The 22,033-nt window shown below is 43.7% G+C and overlaps 1 protein-coding gene across 2 annotated transcripts in view; it reads right to left on the reverse strand.

The window, feature by feature from the left end:
* The window catches only part of FBXO31 (F-box protein 31), a 236,951-nt gene that overhangs the window by 88,754 nt on the left and 126,164 nt on the right, over positions 1 to 22,033 (reverse strand). For both annotated transcript variants that reach the window (XM_078668446.1, XM_078668447.1), the window contains 3 exons: positions 12,642 to 12,718; positions 898 to 1,065; positions 47 to 121 (listed from right to left, as the gene is read on the reverse strand). In XM_078668446.1, coding sequence (XP_078524572.1) covers positions 47 to 121; positions 898 to 1,065; positions 12,642 to 12,718 — 320 coding nt within the window. The remainder of the gene's footprint in view (positions 1 to 46; positions 122 to 897; positions 1,066 to 12,641; positions 12,719 to 22,033) is intronic.

Here is a 22,033-nt window from a genome sequence, read left to right on the forward strand (position 1 = left end):
TAAACAGAGGAATTACAAATCCTGCCATAAAAGAAATTCAACTTACCTCTTGCCTTCCACCAGACATGCGATGATAATCTGTCTGGTTGCATTTCGTGGAAAACTCATCTTTCTTGACAATCTACCAACAAATCACAAAAGAAAGATGTGAATGATTGGGCACACAGTAAGTACTGCTATTATATATTACTTATAATAGACTACATGGGTTCTGGCATGCCATACTCAGTGCAGATCCTATGTGTAAAATAGTTTAGCTTACCACAGTTCACTTAAGGGGAAAATATCCAGTTCAGTGTTCTGGAGTACACAACATAAATCGGTTACACTAATCTTAAAGGTCTGGCTTACAGGAGGCTTCAAATCAATATATATATATTTTTTAAATAAAGTTATTATTGTAGACATATCAATTCATTTCGGTTATATTTTAGCAATATTGTCCAAATGTCCTGAGTAGAGTGCAGTGCTATTCTAGACATTGACCTGTCATTTTACAGAGAGTGTGCAAACTGGCAGTCTAAAAGCACATAGGAACAGTTAACAGCATCTCAAACTTTTGTTTCTTTGTGAAAACGTGATGGTAAGTTACAGTGTTCCAGAAAACATGTATTAAATTCAAGTGAAAGTTGCAAAATTGTACACACTGACATACAATAAGTCTGCTGGTGTTTTACATAGCTAAAATATTGCAGCTTGCACACATTATATTACATGGCCAAATTACACTGTTGTCTTCGTGCAAATAGCATAACTTTCAAATTTAATGCAGGAAGTGCATGGCACAGAACCATATATCATCAAAAGGAAAGGAAATTCAAGGTTATTTTAGAGAACTAGACTTCATATCCTAAGACTAGATAGACTGTAAACAATATCCCAATCTGGAGGTCATACCTGGATGTGTCCATTGTGTGGACCCTTATGGCCGTACATGCACTCTACAGTTGCAGATTTTCGCTCCATTAAGTGTACCCTGAAGAGAGGTTTCAGCCTCATTGCGTTGTCGACATGAGGGTCATGGGGGGGCAAGTACATCCAGCCAATAATGAACAAGCCATCCACCTGCAAAACAGGACAAATGGACACATTACAAAGCATGCCCATAGGTCAGTGCTAAAAAAGCAAATAGTGCTCTTAACAGCATGTCTACCCTGGTACGTCCCAGCACAGTTGCAAGTATAAACCCAAGTAAGACATGTAAATGTCACATCCTGGTTCGTTTCCCTCTCCAGTGAGTTAAATGAAGTTGAAAACACACAGATATGGTAGGCAAAAAAGAAAATTACCTACTGAATGTATCATATCACTTTCCAATATGAGCAGAACAAACCATCACAAAATAAAGGACATCATATGTTCTCCTGAATTTCATCTCAAAGAAACAAAAATATGGAAGATTCTACTAACTTGAATAATACAAGTATAAAATAATCATATAATGCATACATCCAGTAAAGTTAAATCCGATAGGCAGAAATAAAAAGCAACAAAGTAAAAGAAAACACCACATCTCATGAAAGTAAAAGGTACGAATGATAAGTGATATTGTATAAAACGGAGAATTTAGTGTGCAATATATCCTGATGTAGTCCGCATTATATACAATATTGGAATAAAGGGATTTGCTAAGGCAAGAAGAGAATGAATGAATATCTTTTATTTCCACATTAATAAAACATTAATTTCAAAACCAGGTAAAACAATCATACAAGACACAGCATAGGGTCATACAACAGACAATAATCTGTATTGCGATAACATAATTAAATGGAAATTCTCAGTAGTACATTCTACTAGTTTTTCTCCCTTTCAAATATATAGTGTTAAGGAAAAATTGAAAGCTGCATGATCGGATGTTCAATACAATGCATCTGTACAAACGTTTGATAGATTATTAAAGATTGTGCAATAAAGTGCTGCAGTATAAATGCTTAAAGTACTCTTCAAAGACAAGAAAGTGCGGGTGAACAAAGTTACTAACAGCAAAATTCAGTAAAAACATTACAAAAGGTACACCAGTTAACGCGGAGTACTCGCTGCATGACGTCATAGATACCAATTTGACCTGACTCGGTCCTTCGCATGGCATGTCCGAATGTCCACTTTTATCTGCAACATCAAAAGGTGCATGTGTGCAAAGTGGTATGGGACATTGTCCATTCAAAGCATTACTAAAGTGCATATATGCAAAGTGACATACAAGGCAAGAAGAGAAAATGGGAATACAAGGAAAGTTTAGTGAAGCACACAAACAGTGAGGGACCTATAAGTGTGCAGGCCTAGAAAAATCTACTTGCCCACTCGCTATGGTGAGTCAGGTTTTAGGAGGTCGAGTTATTCACTTGTCAGTTCTGGGAAGTTAATTTAAGCTGAAAGGAACAGGTGTTATGTTCATTCAGAAAGTGAATGAGCAATGAAGATGCCTATAAATCTTGTTTTTATCTTGACACATTTGCTGTCTGTGAAGGATGGAGGGCAAATATCAGTTTGTCTTTTTACAAATTGTTTCTCATCTTATCCTGGAAAATGGCGTTTACTTTCCTTTCTCTTATTAGAGTTAGAGGATTTTGTCAAGTGAGCTCGATGACAACCCTTGTGAAACAAAAGGCTTTACATTGTCAGCATTGTTTTCTAACACACATTTAAACATCTTGTAAATGAATAGTACTAATATTTTAAAATATATTTTAGGAATTGCGCATTGCATTGCATTGCAGCGTTGTGATTGGCTTACGGCAACCTGGGAGCTTCCTGCTGCTGGGACAAGAGACAGAAGGAAGAGGACGGAGGAAAGACTGCAGCTGGCTGGCCGCAGCGAGGTAAGTGTATTTTATTTTCTGTTTTCGTCCCCCCCACCACCACCTGGGTGAGGTAGCAGCCGCTACTGCTTTTATGTACCATATGATACAAATTTGTTCCACCGGAAGGCATATAATGTATTGGTGGAAGGCTGCCTGGCTGCCAAAATAACATTAAAGACTTAGAGGATACGGTCAAAAGCTGTCAACTGTTGCCGCTCAATCTTCACACAAGAAGCACTAGGGTGATAGGTTGAGGAGGACCAGCGCCTGCTGCTGCTACAGAAGATCCTCCTGAAGGGGCAGCCTGATCGGAAGATCGATGCTCATTTGCAGAAGCTCGGTAGACCAACTCTTTGTGCCCAGAGCTACAAGGATAACTTGAGCCCGGTCGTTCCTGATCTTCTTGAGAACTCTGGGCAGGAGAGGTATGGGCAGAAAGGTGCACTGGAGGCACAAGTTCCACTCGAGACGAAAAGTGTCTCCAAGCGTAAGCAGCCTTGGAAACGCCAGAGCGCAAAACTGCTGGCATTGCACGTTCTCGGCGGAGGTGAACAGATCGAAGCACGCTCTCTCCACTGTTGGAGAGCTTTCACCACCAGATGGAGACTTCACTCGTGATGCACAAGGAATCGACAACTAAGTTTGACCGCTCAGTCATTCAGGGAACCTGCCAGGTGTTGAACCACTAGAGAAATGCCCTGGTGTTCCAGCCACATCCAGAGACATAGAGCCTCTTGGCAAAGTGTCCACAACCACACTCTGCCCTGTTTGTTGCAGTACCACAGGGTGAGTGTTGTCCAAAAACACTTGAACTGGCCTTTCTTTGATGGAGGGTAGAAAGGCTTTCAATGTCATATGGATCTCTCAGAGCTCCGGCATGTTGATGTGGAGTCTGGACTCTGCTGGAGACCAGAGTCCTCTGTTCTCCACCTCTCCCAGATGGCCGCCCCATCCCCAAGAGTGAAGCATCTGTCACTACTGGCAGATCTAGCTTGGGAAGGGAGAGGGTCTTATTATTTCTCAATTTAGTGAGTGTGAATACTTAGGGGGGGTCGTGGAGTGTGAGGTTAAATATTAAAACTGGCTAGGGGATATCCCAAACGTTTTTAATATACTGGTTCCCCTGTCAGAGTAAAAAACCTGTAGGTTGTTGTTACTAGTGGGTTAATAATGACCCCTAGTAACTAAAAGATTGACATGTTTCACATCTAATAATGGTTAGATTGATCCCTGGCGCTTCATCGGGACCAGAAAAAGTAAAAAGTTTTTGTTAAGTCAACCCCGATCCTGATTTATGATTGAGAGGTCACCCTTTCTCTTATTTAGGGTGGTACCTGCTTGTGATAGTTCTCGCTGTTGGTTCGACCTAGAATGCCAATTATTTCAGAGAATAGGCTTTAAAGGCTGTTGCACGGTAATCTGCAACGTTACGTAGGTTTTGCCGGGTGCGCGACTTGCTGCAGCTACCCTCGACCATGCGTGCAATAGGTTTGAAGTGAAGCAACCTAGAGCAATCCTCTGAGGATTTGAACCAGGTGTTAAGACAAGGAGCATCTCTGGACTACAGTGGAAATGAAGCGTAAATAGTTACTACTTTGTTCGAGAAGAACTGAACTAAAATATTAGATCCATCCTCGCGCGGTGTTAGCTGAAACTCGACATAGTGAGGAGAGGGACTTCACAATGGCAAAAATTTCTAGAGGCGACTTCTGTGCAGAAAGGATTTTGTTTGCGTAGAAATCGCAGCGGGATTGTCTAATCCAGCCCTGATATGCTTTAAGGGGCATCAAACCACCAGTGGCTTTACTGACAGTCATAAGCTCTACGCCAAGAACACTCCAAGCGCTTACAGTTCTTTTTAAGTGAGATTAGTTAATCACTTACCACTCAGATGGTTTCGGTCTACAGAGAGTCCGATCAGCCAACAGGGCTATTTGATCTAGTGCATAAGAAATCCAACATTCCAGTTGTGAATTTGCTATATCAACACAACTATCGATGGAGGGACATCTTGAGTAACACCTGAGTAAAGCTGGCGGGAGTCACCCTACCCCACTTGCATGACCGTACTACCTGGGCTGTAGACAAACAGGATAGGGTTTTGGCAAAGGGAACCAAAAACGGAATAGCAAGATGGCCGGTCCGGGTGAGTCGAAGGGGGGTGGAGGGGAGGGGGGGTGGAATCAGTAGACAAATTGACCATATTGGAAAATATAGGATTGAGAAAATGCCCAAGTCTATGGGTAGGGGAAGAAACAGATTAATAAAGCTGTAGGCCTTCCAAGTCAGCAGCCGCTGCCATGGGACAAGAAGCATAGTCGAAGTGCAGATTAAAATTGCTGATAACTAAGAGAATAGGATAGTGCAGGGTGAGTGGAGATAGTACATCGGCTAAAGTTGTGACAAAGCTAGAAGTCAAGTGCAGAGGGCAGTAGATTAAAGTCCCTGTTAAAGTGAAATTACTTGAGAGAGTTAAGGAGAAAAAAGCTGCTCACACTTCTCGATGGATAATTCAGAGAAGGAGCAGTGCAAAGTCTGCTTAAAGATGATGGCAGTACCACCCCCTCTCTGTGTTCTCCATCTCACGATTGCGAAACCTTGGGAAATGGCTTGTAAAATGTATGGCAAGGAATTCTCAGTCAAGCAGGTTTCTGTCAGAAACACAGCATCTGGCATATGTTCTTCCAAGAAGTCCCACATCGCCTGTTTATGTTTACCCAGTGACCTGCAGTTAGAGGGAAGAACTTGTCGCATGCAGAGGTTGTGGTATAGCACTAACCTTTGTGCTTGAAGCCGGTCCAGTTGAGACCAGAAAACTGCACTTCCTACATGGAGTCTTTGCTTGTGTGAGGTCCAGCACATGGCAGCAAGCATTTGGCAAGAGGGTCACAATATGCTTTCGCTCAATTAAAGAGTAATGCCGGTGGGCTGACCCGGAAACGGCAGTGGTCCCGGCCCCTGGCGCCATCCAGGTGCGGGCCTGCTTGCCTCAAGTGCGCCCGCTCTGCTGCCACCATATGAAGGGGTGTGAGCGCTAACAGGCTCTGCCCTTGCCTATGACTGGTTCCCCACCAGCCAATCAGAAGCTTCCTTGATGTGTCTTGCGCCATTCAAGAAAGAAGCAGGAAGTGCAAAACACGACAAAAGTTCAATTCTGATTTAAAAACAAGGCAAAAATACAAATCTGAACTTAAAAACAAGGTACTAACATTAAAAGGCACTCCAGAGAAGCGGGAAACAGATTACTGTAGAGGGTCAACGTTGTGGGAAGTACACCATGGCATACATTTCTCCCAATGGCAGGCGTATACCATCATGGTGGAGGGAAGCAGCTTCATCGAGGAGCACTGGTAAGGCGGAAAGGGAGTACAGTAAACTGTAAGTGCTTGTAGCCCACCGTGAACTGCAGATAGCACTTGTGGACCAGCAGGAGGGGGATGTGGAAATATGTGTTCTGCAAGTCCAATGCTACCATCCAGTCTCCCAGATCTAGGGCCGACAAAATGAGAGCACTATGAATTTCTCCTTCAAGAACAGGTTGACAAGTCACAGATCCAGGATAGGATGAAGTCGTCAGTCCTTCTATGGCACCAGAAAGTAGCGGGAAAAACAACCACAGCCTAATTCTGATACAGGTCCCCTCTCTATGGCTCCCTTGGCCAAGAGAGCCTGTATTTCTTCACAGAGCAAGCACAGATGGTCCTCCGTCAGCCAATCGAAAGACAGGAGGCATGGATTGAGGAGGTGTCACAAAGGGGCAGGAGTAGCCCCTTTTGACTATCTGGAGTAACCAATGGTCTGATGTTACTGACTCCCAGTGGGGGAGAAGATTATGTATTCTGTCTCCTACTGGGTGCCCATAGCTTGTCTGAGAGCAGGCTAAATAGGCTTGGTGCCAGAGTGAGGAGGGTATTATGTGGACTGGTCTGGCCGCTGGCTGCCTGTCCCACATGTGCTCTGGGACCCGTGCCCTAAGCCACAAAAAGGCCGGGAAGCCTGCTGGCTGTGGTAGTTGGGAGGGTATGGCGCCGATGGTGACCCCTTCCATAGTCACGAAAGGGGGATTGGAGTGGACGAGGAAACATGGAAAAGCCCAAGGACCTGCCTGTAACCCTGCGGTCATTGAAACCATCAAGAGTTGAATCAGCCTCGTCTCCAAAGAGGCGCATGCCATCAAAAGGCATGTCCACCAGGGAAGCAACACATGCCCCGAAAAAACATATGTTCCCACCCAGGTGTGGTGCCGCAAGGCTACAATGATGAAATCGCTCTACCCAGCAAGTATGGTGTATCAAGTCCACATCTCATGGAGAGTTTTGTGGTATCTCTCTCATCGGCAACAGCCCAAGAGTGTATTACCAGAGCTTACTCCAGGACTATAGCCAGCAGTTGCGCAACCAAAGCCCATAGTGAATGGGAATAACAACCCAACAGGCGCGCAGTGTTCACAGACAGCAATGCCAGGCTGGTGGAAGAGAACATACTCCACAGATGCTGCCCAGCCTCTTGGATTCCCTATCCGGTGGCATGTTAGGGAATGCACCAGGGTGAATGCGGGATGAGGAGGCTTGGACCACCAAGCCCTCTGGGGTGGTGTGCTGGGTAAGGAAACTAGGACCCCCCCCAAGGAGTGGGCGATGGTTGCAGGCAATTGTACCATTCACAGGAGCCCCAGTGAAGAGCTTGGACCAGGCCCCCCAAGTAGGAGTTCCCTAAGAGCTTCATTGAATGGAAGAAAGGGTTCTGAGGAGATGAATCCCAGATGAAGTACCAGTGTCAAAACGTTAGTCTTGACTGTCAATGACGGTATGTTAAGGTCCAGGATCTCAGAAGCCTTGCGCACCACCATTGCAAAACAGGCTCCCTCTTCCGTAGCCATAGTAGGAGGGGGAAACCAGGCCCGGGTCAGGTGCGGTGTGCAGTCCACGGGCCTCACCCAGTTCCTCATACCAGTTGTTCTCAACAGGGTATTCTCCATCAGAGTCCATACAACCCTCCCAAACATCACCTTCACCAGGTCTAGCCATCACATAAGGCACTGGCTTCACTCTGGAAGGATGTCCTCTGTCGGCACTGGACACTGCATCAGATGATGCCCATCCAGCTTTGTGTCGTAGTCAGGAATGACGATGGGGCTGGCATCAAATGAGGGGCTGCCAGGGGAGTCAGAACTGGAGTGGGCACTGAAGAACGCCTCGTCGCCGGCTCCGCTCTAGATCCATCAAGGGATCCTTGGGTCCGAGAGGGACCAGCGTGGTCCCAGTATGGGCCCCTCAGATAGGGGCCCATACTTTTCGGTGTTCTTTTATTTTCTCTTTTGTTAGCCCAGCGAGGCCTTGCAGTGGACACAGGAAAAGGAAAGACACCCTAGCAGTGGACTTCGGGCCAATGGGGGTGCCCTCTACTGTGGGCCACAACTGTGTGCTTTGTGTATCATGGAGGACGGTAGCTGGTAATGAGCCATCAGCCTTGGAACTTATAAGTCATCTTGGTGACTCAGCAGGGGAGCCTGCCAGTGAGTCAGACTCTGGGTGAACCAGGGCATCCACTAGCGCACCCCAGGCTCAAGCTCCTACAATGTTTCCCATACCCCTTTGTGCTTCCTTCAAGAGTATCCTGCCTTCGCAGCTCACCCATTTAACCATCTCTCTCTTCCATACCCTCAGTTGCAGGCCACCCATTGCTTTCCAGTTCCTAGTTATCTCACGCTTGGCAATGACATATGCTCGGTCCTGGAACCTCCCCACCATCTTATTCCTTGCGGGATGGGGGAACCAACTCAACAAGCAGTGTCCCGGGGTTCGTGAGATCTCCCTTCTAATGCACTCCTCAAGTGTCCGTAGAACTCCCTCCCAGAAGGCATGTAGCTCTGGGCATGCCCAGAATATGTGTAAAATATGGGCCCTCACAGCACTGTACCGGAGGCATGCTGCGTCTAGCATGTGGAAGTATCTACTAATGCGCTTGTGTCAGGTATGCCTTGTGTAATATGTAATAGTTGATAAGTTTAAAACGTCCATTTCTGGAGACTTTTGGTGTTTGCTCTAGTATCTTATCCCATTTATTCTGGCTAATAGGGGTGTCAGGGTCTTCCTTTCACCTGGTCTTCAATGCGTCCAGTGATGATCGTTGGTCTGTCCGCAGTGCCTTGTAAAGACATAAGACAGTCAGTATAACACCTGCTGAAAGTGCTTTTTATTGCCAGCTATGGAACATCATAAGTTCTAAGGATCCTTTCCCCCAGTGTTTTTTAATTGTCACCATGATCGCTCTATTAAGCAGGAAGTGCCACTGCGGCAATTCGTATTCAGGGCACAAGTCGGGGGTACACGCAGGTAAACGGCATCCACCCACTATTTTCAGAGGATGGACACCGTCCCCCCTGCCAAGAACTTGGGCCCCACATAAATATGCTGAACTTGTCCAGGTGTAATTTTCAGACAGCGAGACACGTTCAGCAGCGCCTGTACGTGGTCTGCTTTCCATTCCCAGCAGCATCGTGCAGGCAGCGAGGGACCTTTTTTTTTTACCTCCAGCTGGGCCGAAGTTAAGGGGTCATCAGGCCTCCTTTTGTTTGAATATCCTGACTGGAGCCGGCATGAAACCTCACACTTAAATGCAAATGCCACTGAGGGAAAACAAAGGTATCACAGGTACTTAAGAGAGGCATTCTTTTGCCTTTGTTCAGTCCTTGTATTTAAGAGATGCATGCACTGTAAGAATGTCAGATGTATTGGTCTGCCCCAGTATTTACACAAATAACAAGTTCAATAGTGGCACTATTTTATTTCTTTTATAGCGCTAAGCAACCCAATGCAGGGTATCAGAGCTCTGTACACATTATACATTGACAATAAATCATGTACATGTGAAAATCAATGTAACAGGTAAGTTACATGAGACAGGGTTAAAAGGTTTAGGAGTCGTCCTTAATAGCTCACTCTCACTGTGCTATATTATAAAGATTACAATTTATGAACTGCAGGTAACAAAAGGATCTCTGTGTTAAAAGCAGTAACCCACTTACTATCTACATAAAATAAAAATCTGTCATCTGCATATTAGGTGACGTGCTTTGCAGGAGACGCGTTAATCCGCTATGCTACTTTGATTTAAATCTGGGACTTCACAAAACACAGTTCTCTCTAACATACGCGTTAACCTCCAGAGTTATCTCACCATTATTACTTTTCTCTGAGATTTACTGGGCACCTTTACAGCAGATGCCTTAACCCATGAAATATTTTAAAATGCAGACTTTGCAACCAATTAAGCAGAACAGACCTACTGCCATGCTTCTCCTTGTTGCCAATGACTTTGTGATATAGTTTAAAAAAAAAAAAATTGATCAGTGAAGGCCCAGATTTTGTGTCGGTGTTGCGCCACTTTTTTGGCACAACCCCAACGCCAAATCTCATTTGTTAAATCTCATAATGTGCTGAAATGTACTCATTATATACCTAATAAACATATATGAGGTCTTAAAATCAAATGTCCCTTCTTGTGACGTCACATTCAGTGAGGTCACTTCCTGTTATGTCACTGGCAACGTCGCTTTCTCATATATTGCACCCATATTATGGGATGCTCAACCAGATTCACTCAGAAGAATAGGAATGTCTTAAGCTGTCTCCTATAACGAAGTACGTCCTTGGTTTTTCCTAATACACTGTGAGCCTGGTAAGATCTGGAACGCTGGGAGGCCAATTGGGTAGCCAATAGAACGGTATCTATACTGAAGGTGAGAATTCTGCAGTTAGATGTATCCATTAGAAAAACAAGTTACTTACCCTCGGATACTCAACCTTCAGATTCCGAATCTCAAAATTATATAGAGCAAGAGACTTCCAACTAGCTCCTTGTGAAAAAAACGATACGGAAATTGTTACACATAAATCCAGTCATTAGAAAGCTTCTTGATGGGTGTTTCCGTACTGAGGACCCATCCACGGTATGTTTTCTGGCACAAATTGCTTACATTAAGTCATTATCTACAAGATTTTAGTTTCAGATCAGCCTGATCTACCCATAGACTGAAAATTCCCCTACACAATCACCAAATAGCTACTATTCTAAAGGACAGGCAGACGTTCACCAAGTCACCCTCAAAAAAGCGTAGCACTACTTCTAAGCCGATAAATAACAGCCATCTTAATTTTCCATTGTTGATTGGAATTTACTTTGTGTGCTGTAGCCGCCAATGAATTCGTAGGTGAAGACCAATAGAGCAGACCATTACTACAATGCTGGGTACTAAAGCGAATCCCCACCCTACCCCCAGCTATGGCAAACCTTTTAAAAAACTACATAACGCTGAGGAAGCATTCTATCAATAACTACACTATCTTTAGACCAGGTTGTCAAAACTGCTAAGAAATTCAGATTTCCTTGAAGGCTGTAGACAATCCGCTGCTTACATGGCGAAACATTTTAAAGCTTACTATAATAATACTTAGAACTTAGAACTTATCACAAATAGCATTCGAGCTTCACAGAGAAGTTAGAAGTTAGTTTGTAGCAGCTCTCTATTGTAGTGCAACTTAGTCAAACTGGCAGTACATAGCTCCAAGCTGCAACCCTAAAGGGTTGATAGGATACTATTTACCTAGGCTGGATTCATGAGGATAAAGTGTGGACACACCATCCTGCTGCACACAGCATGTGGAGGGAGCAATTCTACTGAAGCCTCTAAATTCGGACTGAAAAGGGCATCATTGTATGAAATTGGAGGTATGTATATACCCATAGATGTGTTTACCAGCGAAAAACAGGAATCATCTGGGTAGCTGTGGTGAAAGGCCATTAAATGGGCTTGTTTACTTCCTCCCCGATATATTCCCCTGCAACATCATGCTGGGACTTCTTCAGATATTCACTCAACGGCTGGGAAATCCTGATGGTATGCTAATAAGATCACCTGTTAAAACTTCTCTCTCAGCATCTTCCTTGCCTGGAAAGTGAAACTGAAGAGGGCAATGGATAACTTGACATGCCTTCAGACCCTACATGGTCCAAAGAGACCTGCATAATGGATCCATCACTAAGCAGATTCTTAATGGGCCTTCTCCAATTAAGATGGCACCACCTCGAAATATTTAGTATACCTTCAGGTGTAAAGTAAATCGCTCCCCAAGACAGAGTGCACTTGGCAATTAAATACATTATAAAAATATAGCTGAAGCCACAACCCACCAATAACCAAAACAAACAAAAATAAAAACATATCTGTAAACCTACTGGACTGTCCAGAAGATCAACTTTCAGCTAAACAGAAGCTAAGAAAATGAAGAAAACACCAAAGAAATACTGTTAACAAATGTCTAACTGGATAATAAGTTACAAATAATAGTTCTGTGCTCCATCTACGATTCCCTGTGACCAGAAGGTCACATCTACCTTTCTTAGCTGATCCACCATAATACTCCCAGCAAGATTCTCCAGCAATTAAAAACTGATCCGCTTACCAAAACACAGGAGAATGAAACATGGGGGAAACAGTTAGACCACGAAGCCCACCTTTTGAATGTCTTGGACTGTGGACATCAACATGTGGACATTTCAACTTTAGTATCATTCAAAAGATTTCTGAAAAACAATGGGTTCAAATCACCTTTAAACTTGCAAACTGAGTTGGTGGGGCAATCACCAGCCTCTTGGCTCCCACTGACAATCTTTCATGTGAGTTTCTGATTTATCATTGTAAAATGATGAATAGTCTACATGGGTTCATCATGTGCTGCGAATGCTTAGCTTGATACAAATAAATAAACAAACCAGTAAAACATATGCAAATATTCAATGCAGAAGAAAAGCCAGAAATGTTGAATTGTTACTTACCACAACATTCAGGAGACCTCCATAAGGGCCAATATCTGGCTGCCATAACCCCAAAATATGCCTGTACCGGTGCAGCACTAACAAAAAAATAAGCAATCCATATATTAAAAGGACAGAAAGAGAAGGAACAAAGACAGTTCAAAAGCAGAAACTTCTTTGATTTGGTAAACAATTCCACAATGTTTAAAAACATGTTTTTCAGGAAACCTAGAAGTTGAAATGCTGAACAATAAAAAGAATGTAAATACCGCCACCAAGAAGACAAGGTCATCAATAAAATACAAAAGAAAAGCATCATGCTCTGTCAGCGTGAAAGACACACATCCCCACAAACACAATTAAAGCTTTGCAGATGTTAGAAAATGGCAGCATGCAAAACAACGTTACCCGCTGAAGTGAAAAATGTTGAATGGCCATAGTTGATTTAACCTCAAACTAGCAAGTAAGATCAAAGGTTCAATGTGCAATATCAGAAAGGAAAAAGAATATTTAATAAAATTGTTTTCCACGTTCCAAAGTACAATTCAGCAATACATAGAGCTATGGTGAATCCACAGTGGAAGAGGATTGGTACGCTGGAATGAAAAAAATGCAGAATCTACAGAATGGTGGTTAGGGAACAATCTGCAGGAAAGATGGAAGGATATTGCAAGAAGGGTCAAAAGAATGGCTCAAAGGAGGAGAGATTCATGTTTTTTTTATTTATAGATTAACAGATCATGGCAAACCATTACAGTAACAGAGTTCTGTGCTTGCAATTTGAAAATGCGCCTCATCGAAAATAACAATGATTTAAGCGTAGTGACTGGACAAAATATAGGACTCCATAATAAACTTGTTATGTAAGAGTTCCTTCAACAATGAAGTGGTCAGAGACAGCCATATGGTTTCAAAATAGGCAATTCCACAGTGTATTTTCCTCAGCAGTTGTGAATGGTATACTGCAGTTATGAAAACTTGTGCAACAAGAGATGGCAAATTTAGAGTACTTATGGCTTATCTGTCAAAGAGACAAGATGAGCTTGCAAGACAGACAAGGGGATAAAATGAACACGAAGGGCGAGAAATTACAATGAAAACCTTCTCGAAGCTAAACAAGAGGGATACAAGTGGAGGAAGAGGAAGTGTACGGTATGTGATAGAGTACAAGAATACACTTGCAAAAAGGGAAACAATCAGCATGAAAAGGAAGAGGGAATGGTCACAAGGACATGGGAACAAGTCCCAGCAAAAAGCTGGGAAGACATCTGCCCAAAGACATGGAGGGACACACAAAATTAAGGTAAAGGTCCAAGTACTGTTTCCACATAAAATATGTACTCCTTATGGATGCTGAACGAACCAGCACTGTAAAATGTTGGTATTAGTGCCAAGCAGCACCTCAACACTAACTGAGAACAATATTGAAAACCAACACCCACTATTGATGGGGAAGAAGAGTGTTGAACCAGAAACGAAGTCGAACACAAATTGCCACCAAAATTCATGAACAGACTATAATGGATTGAAAACAATGGCCAATTAAATCCCAGTTCACTACCCAGTGCTGGAACTCCAAACAGAATTAGATTGCTTCATGCAATCCTGCCAACTGAGGATCAACTCGACTATTCCTTAATGATCATCAAAAGATGGTGGATAAGTTCAATTACAGAGGTTACAGCAGCCTAGAAATAGTTCACCATTTGGTTTCCTCGCCTACCAAAGTCTCCAGTTGAAATATAATACGGAATTACTTTCAACGTAAACTACGTTGTTGAAAGACGCGCATGTTCATTAAAATTAATTACATTTTAACTTGTCCTAGGTTAGCAATTGCTACAATGTTTGTATTTAAAAACAATTGCGTCTTAACCTGATAGGATACTAAGTATGTGTCAAAATGATCATGTTTATGTCATTTTACTATCATACCCAACAAACATTTCCAAGTACACATCAAATTTCACCCAAATAACAGTCTGTCGAACACTGAAAAAAGTAAAAGAAAGAAGGAAAGAAAGATGAACACTATTAGTACTTGGCCTGTAGTTTTTTTTTATGCTCGCAAAATCTTGTGCAGTTTCCGCATTTTACCCAAGACAACATGTGCAACATTTTCACCATTTTGCAAAGAAGAAAGCCGAAAATATCTTTCCAGGTGCCCTTTGCTCCTCAAGCAAGTTTCTCTTTCATGTATTTCGTATGACCTGCTTTTGCAGGATACAAATGGGGGTGGGGTCGCACACTACTCACACACCGGCGGTGTCGCCCCTAAGGACTCTGGTCAATGTAGTAAAGTGTTCGCGACGCATCATCTTTCGATCTTCTGCTATCTTCGCTGTCTTCGCCATCCCTGGACACGTGTTTCGGGGTATTACCCTCATCAGCAGGGATAGGCCGTATACTGGGGTTGCCGATGGCTGCCAATATCTGCCAGGTATAGTACCACTCAGGCGCGTAGGTGCGGGATCCCAGGCTCGTCAGCCCGCTGCTCAAGGGAGCTTTAAAGTTACAAATGGGGGTGGGGTCGCACAATACTCACACACCGGCTGTGTCGCCCCTAAGGACTCTGGTCAATGTAGTAAAGTGTTCGCGATGCATCATCTTTGTGAGTAGTGTGCCACATTGACCAGAGTGCTTAGGGGCGACACCGCCGGTGTGTGAGTAGTGTACGACCCCACCCCCATTTGTAACCTTAAAGCTCCCTTGAGCAGCGGGCTGACGAGCCTGGGATCCCACACCTACGCGCCTGAGTGGTACTATACCTGGCAGATATTGGCAGCCATCGGCAACCCCAGTATACGGCCTATCCCTGCTGATGAGGGGTAATACCCCGAAACACGTGTCCAGGGATGGCGAAGACAGCGAAGATAGCAGAAGATCGAAAGATGATGCATCGCAAACACTTTACTACATTGACCAGAGTGCTTAGGGGCGACACCGCCGGTGTATGAGTAGTGTGCGACCCCACCCCCATTTGTAACCTTAAAGCTCCCTTGAGCAGCGGGCTGACGAGCCTGGGATCCCGCACCTACGCGCCTGAGTGGTACTATACCTGGCAGATATTGGCAGCCATCGGCAACCCCAGTACACGGCCTATCCCTGCTGATGAGGGGGAATACCCCGAAACACGTGTCCAGGGATGGCGAAGACAGCGAAGATAGCAGAAGATCGAAAGATGATGCATCGCGAACACTTTACTACATTGACCAGAGTGCTTAGGGGCGACACCGCCGGTGTGTGAGTAGTGTGCGACCCCACCCCCATTTGTAACCTTAAAGCTCCCTTGAGCAGTGGGCTGACGAGCCTGGGATCCCGCACCTACGCGCCTGAGTGGTACTATACCTGGCAGATATTGGCAGCCATCGGCAACCCCAGTACACGGCCTATCCCTGCTGATGAGGGGTAATACCCCGAAACACGTGTCCAGGGATGGCGAAGACAGCGAAGATAGCAGAAGATCGAAAGATGATGCATCGCGAACACTTTACTACATTGACCAGAGTGCTTAGGGGTGTAGTGTAGCTCCTATTTTCCCAATAGGCTCTGCGCATTGGAATAGTACCTACAGCAGTAAAGGCCTAGGCCAGACGTTAACTAGGTCTACTACTGTCGATACTAGACTTAATTTTTGGGTTTGCCAGCTAAGCTCAGAGTTCGCTAGAAACTTTCTCGAATGTTCAAGGAAGGATTAACTCCCCTGATTAGACAAGAAGGGATTTAGTTTCTGACAACCATAGAACATGACAACTTTGCTCTCCCCTAATCAAGAGTCAATCTCAAGAGTCGTGTGAGCACAAGGCAATTATTTTACTCAGTCAGTACGTGCATTCTTAGTCTCATCAGAATGTAGAGAAAAGGAAGAGACGGGCGTGTTCAATAAAAGGTGTTATTTATTGATCAGTCTCTTTTCTCGTACAAGAGAAATGGATCGATATTATTGCAATACTTATAGTTAAGTAAAGTGCATACATTAAAAGCAATAGTATAAAATAATACTGTAAAAACATTGATATGGTTTCTGAGCCATATGATGTTTTAAAATGATTAAAATATATTTACATACACATATACATTTGACTAAACGTACTCAACTGGTGTTTCTAAATACGCCTACCCCGTGTACCTGACATAAGTCTAATGCGTGGGCGGGAATAGAAAGTTACAGTTTAAGTTAAGTTTGTTTTTGCCAAGTGAATAACTAAAGAATTCTCTGTGAGGGGTTATTCAGTTCTGTACCTGGAATTTAGGATGAATGAGGAATGGTATCTCTTTCTCTGCTCTCGATATTCCAGGCTGCCTGCGAGGGCTGCCCAGAAGCGCCGGTGCTGGGTCTCTCGGCTTGAGATAGCAGCGCGTCTCTCAGCGCGTCAGGAAGGCGGGGCTGCTGCCAGCGGGGTCTGCTTCTGCTCTCGGCTTCGGCAAGTATGGCTGCTCCGTCTTGTCACCACGCGTGTGTTTGCATAGGGCAAGGTCGGCAATATTTATACCTTAAAGGTGCCGAGATTGACGTAAGGATGGACATAGGTACGTCAATAAAGATGTCATATGACTTGCTCGTTAGCACATTCTTTTGCAAAAGTTCTCTGTGAAATCAAAACAATGGCCGCACGGATTTTCCAGGTTGTCATAGGTTTGATTTGTTATGAGAACGTCGTATGCCTTATCAGGGGCTGGAGGAATGTCGCTTGTCTAATTAGATCTCAAGCGTTATGACCTAATCAGATAACACGTTCCTGTGCCGTAGTGTGACTGCGTCAGATAACGGTATCTGCATCATGGGGGTTTTCTTGCCTCATGGGCTGACTGTTAGTTAACTAGCTAGGTAGTTTAACCAGAATAGGGTCAGGAATAGGGGGATCGATTCAGAACCTATAGAAATACACGACACCCACTCCACGCTAACTATGGTCATATCTACTAATCTATGCATAGTATAACATAGTACAACATACTATAGAGTATAGTGTATACCTTACCACCCCAAAATACATAAATGCATTTCGAAATTTTCAAATATACTGAAAAATTGCAGTCATATATATTGTATGCACTTAAGCTATGAATTAAATGCAAAAGTAAACACGCATTGTAATGCATTATTGCTTTTTGGTATATGAGAAATACACATGAAATGGCTCTTAATATAGCTATACAGAAAGGAAAGTCGAGACCATTTCATCACATAATAAAATATTTGTGAACATACCAGCGGGCAGCTAAAGTCTATATAAAGTATCTAAGAATAGAAATCTTAGTTCTCTAGGAATAGTTTCTTACTTTAAGCAGAAGATCAGTGTCCCGGGGAAAAAATATATAGAAAAATATTTTATGGGCTTGCTGAAAAAAATTGCTGTCCGTGAACTGGATTGTAATTGTTCATGTGACTTTATTTTTTAAAAGTTGAAGGCCGAATTCAGGGAACGCCGTGTGCGAGTTTACTCAAAAGTCTCTATTTCTGTTCCGGAGAGAACATCATATCATTCAGGCTTTCGAAAAAACTGTCAACAGCTTCATGGGAAAGTTCCACTAAGTCGGAAATAGGGGTAACCATGCATTCATGCGCATGATTGTCTCCATTGACATTCTGATTTGCATTGCTGACAGAAGGTCGTACCTGTTCGATGTTGCTTTCATCTTGAACTTCACTACTCTTCAATCGTAGTGGTGAAGATTCTAGGAATGCCGTCATCAGAATTGGCAGCCTTTGAGGGCAGCACAGTGCGTGAACCTTGGTAGGAACCAACAGTGTATCTGCATCCATTGGCGCATCCGATTGTAGCGTCAGACAGGTGTCTAACACGCATTCTTCTCCGCATAGCAGACACCTTAGTACAGGTAAAACACACCTTTGCCACATTGGTCGAAATGATAGAAACCAAGTCATGTTTAGGTCTCTAAGCCGGGAGAGTCCCAGGATTTTTGATATCCGGTCCCGGTATCCAATGGCTAGGATCGTATCTTCCATTGTCGCGAGAGTTTGATCTGTGACATGGGTTGCCATAACGAAAAATAAGGACTAGGAATAGGATTCCTGCAATTAGTCCCAGGATCAGGGGAAGTCCGCCAAAAATCGAATGGACGAAATCTGGAAAAATACCCAGTATGGCTTTGAATGGTGTTAATGCCATCGAAAATACTGTCTTAAATACCTTTGAGACCCCAGTGGTATCAGAAATATTTAAGATTTCGCTCAGGATTTCCGCGAAATGTACGGGGGAATTAGTCGATAATAATGTATGTATCTCTGCAGTCGTCCTTGCGACTTGTAGATCATATGTTTCTTTTGATGACGTGAGCCTTGTAGGCGTCTGTAGAAGCACTGTTTTCATTCTGCTTAAAGTATCTATTCGAATAGAAGTAATTTTCAAACCGGGCCATGCCCTTGCCTCCCTGTCTGGAAAGGAGCTGGGGAATAAAGAACGTCCACAGCACTTGACCTTCGCCGTCGTAGTGACGAGATAAGGAGTCCCGGGCATAAGACTACAACATCTGCGGTCTACAATAAGAATGTAACTCCCATTATAGAGTCTTTGAAAGAATGGTTCTATTTCAGTTGCAGGTGCGCCTTGCTGGTGACATGAAAGGTTGTATGAATTCCCTTCACAGGCTCCGTGCAAACTAATTCCGTTACACAGAAGCGTGCCGCTTAGTGACATAGCACAATTGTTGCCACTAAGAAACACTTTCTGTCCTTTATTACTGACACATGCATGTGAATAGGGCAGGTTCCAAGTTGTTTTAAGGAACCCCTTTCCCAATTTCTCGTACATGCCAGCCTGTATATATTTTTGGCAGTATTGAAACCTGAAGGTTGAGATTGGAATATTTATGATTCCGTGGATTATCCATTCACTGACAGGTCGTTCAGACATTGTCATCGGTAATCTTTCTAGTTTTTCAATGCTCAAGATTGTATAATCAGCACCCTTCTGCGCCATACCGATTTGTCTATCAGTAAGGTTAAAGATTTGGAATAGTGACGTTGTGTTGATTAAACGCCAAGGCACATAGCCTGAACGCAGATTTTGTAACGTCCAGCCAAGCTGTACAATAGAGCGCAATTGTGACTGACCATGTTGTAATAACAGTAAGTCTTGCGATAATATATCGATTGCTGAAGACACAATGCTGTCCAATGAAAAAATTCTGGAGGACAGAGTCATTAACCCATTGTCCACTACAGAAAGTGATTTTTCCAAATTAATACGATCAATTTCACGTATTCTCTCTGCTGTTTCAATTTGAGTAACCTTCCAGGCCTCATTGTATGCTGCATATACAGAGGCTGCTATGAAACGCTTTTGACGCTGTTTGCGTGGTCCCAGTATGAAATCACGCAAGTCAGCACCATCAGTGTAAAGGGGGGTCAGTGAGGGTCTGGACACGAGGTTTGGGCAAAGCGGGTTTTATTTTTGTGTACAACTTTTTCTTGCGCAACGTTAGTCTTTCCCTGGCAAAGTCCGCGGGGTCCGTGATGCCTACTGGCGGGGCTGCTTCTCCTTGGCAGCTTCTGGCCCGGGGTCAGGACTGCACGCCGCTCTCAGGATGACCGAAAACAAAACACAAAGAAAGGACCAATTACTGTACGTCCTCTGGTTGCTAAAAAGGGGTACCGGGGAAGTGAGGGACACCTTTAGTGCTCAGCCTGGCTATCCGTATTTGTGAAGCGTAGTGAGGGTAGGGTCAATTACAGGGTTCAGGGGGTGCGGGATCACTAGGAAGCTGAGGGTATTCAACGCGGGGATCGCCCCCTTAGCCCCACCCAGCTTGTAAACTTGGCCCGTACCTGTCGGAGCCACACTCCTCCCTCGGGAGTGTGGCAGGGCGCAGCGCGGTCTCGTTGGCCTCCTGGCTCGTCTGCTTCTACTTGTGGACCGTCTGCTTCTCGTCCTGGTTCGGTATCTCGAGCTCCGTCCTTTCGCCCGTCCTCCTCCGTCTTCCTTCCTCGTCCGGTGACGTCACACGCCTCTCCCTGGACCTCCGGCGTCTTATCCAATGCCCCGTAGTACACGTCATTGGAGGTGGGGCCTTCGTTTGGGATGCTCGGCCAGTTAAAGGGGCCAGACTGTTTTTCGTCCTCCAGTGCGTGCCACGAGTCTTGTTCCGCCTGTGGAGAAGGGTGAAGGGAATCCGGATCAATACTTTTCCACCATTCTGTTTCCTTGCAGTTCCCCGGGGTACAGGCCAACTCGGGCGCCGTGTTACAATCAGTAAGTAAAGTTAGGTGTTGCTTAATTTCAGGCAGTGTGGAAGACTGTAGCCATTGAAGGCATAATTTGCCCACACTGTAGGTTGTTATTATCCCTAGGTGATGTCTTTGGGGATATCTAGGGTCTGGCCTGGTCATTTTGAAACCCTGTGTTTTATTCAGGAATCTATCTTGACAGTGATTTGTATCTGTGGGCCAGATCAACCATTGTTTCCAATCAGGATGTGTTCTGTTTTGGTTAAGTATATGGTTTATGTCTATTTCTTCATCTGTTTCAGAGCTATTGCTAAACATTGTTGGCTTTGGAATAGACGGGTTATTTAAATCTTTGATTTTGGCTAAGCCAAGACAGGTGGTTTGTTGAACAGTGTCATTTAAAAATATCATTTGTTCTGGGATCATGCAGGCTCTAAACAAAGCTTCTATACCCTGTACTTGCCATTCTTTTGTACCCCAAACACTTTTCAAATCAACATTTTTGTCCCAATAATCAAATCCAAATGTATTCATTTTTTCAAAGAATGAATCTGAATATATCAATTTTGTGTTGGTTATCATGGTTTTCATCCCTGTCTTGTTTGACAATTTATAATAAAATGTTTCAGCATTACTAGTGTTAAAACCTTGAAAGTATGAATATTTGTCATAAACGGTTCTAGAGCTCCCTTTTGGAGGTGTAGCACAATGTTCCCATTGATTATAATTTAAAACATTTCTTGGTTGTGCAGATTTATGCAAAAAACTGTTACCATAATGGTTATAGCAATACATACTATCATAATTTGTAGAACCTTGCAAATAATCATGTTTTGTAAATTTAGCAGACATTACTAAGTCAGACATCATAGTGTTTATACTTTCAAAGTCCCAATCATCAGCAAATGAGTTTGGTTTTGCAAAATCACTCAAGGAGATCTTGATTTGGTGTGGATATTTCAGGATCTCGACCGGACCATAAATTTCATAGTCAGTGTTGTCCCAGGCTACCCCACCAGGTATTGGAATTGCTGTGAAGTTGGCTGAAGAAAGTTCTCGTTTCTCGACGTGTGAAGATGTGTGTGGTTTGAGGACCAAGTTGATGTTCTGACTTGCTGTGTCCATTTTAGCATATTTTCCCTCAATGAAGCGTCCCAAGGTAAATACCATGATGAGCCAAAGTATGAGGATAAATGCACCAAAACCCACCCAAAATTCAATC

This window comes from Lissotriton helveticus, chromosome 12 (genome assembly GCF_964261635.1).
Source record: "Lissotriton helveticus chromosome 12, aLisHel1.1, whole genome shotgun sequence".
Lineage (NCBI taxonomy): Eukaryota > Metazoa > Chordata > Amphibia > Caudata > Salamandridae > Lissotriton > Lissotriton helveticus.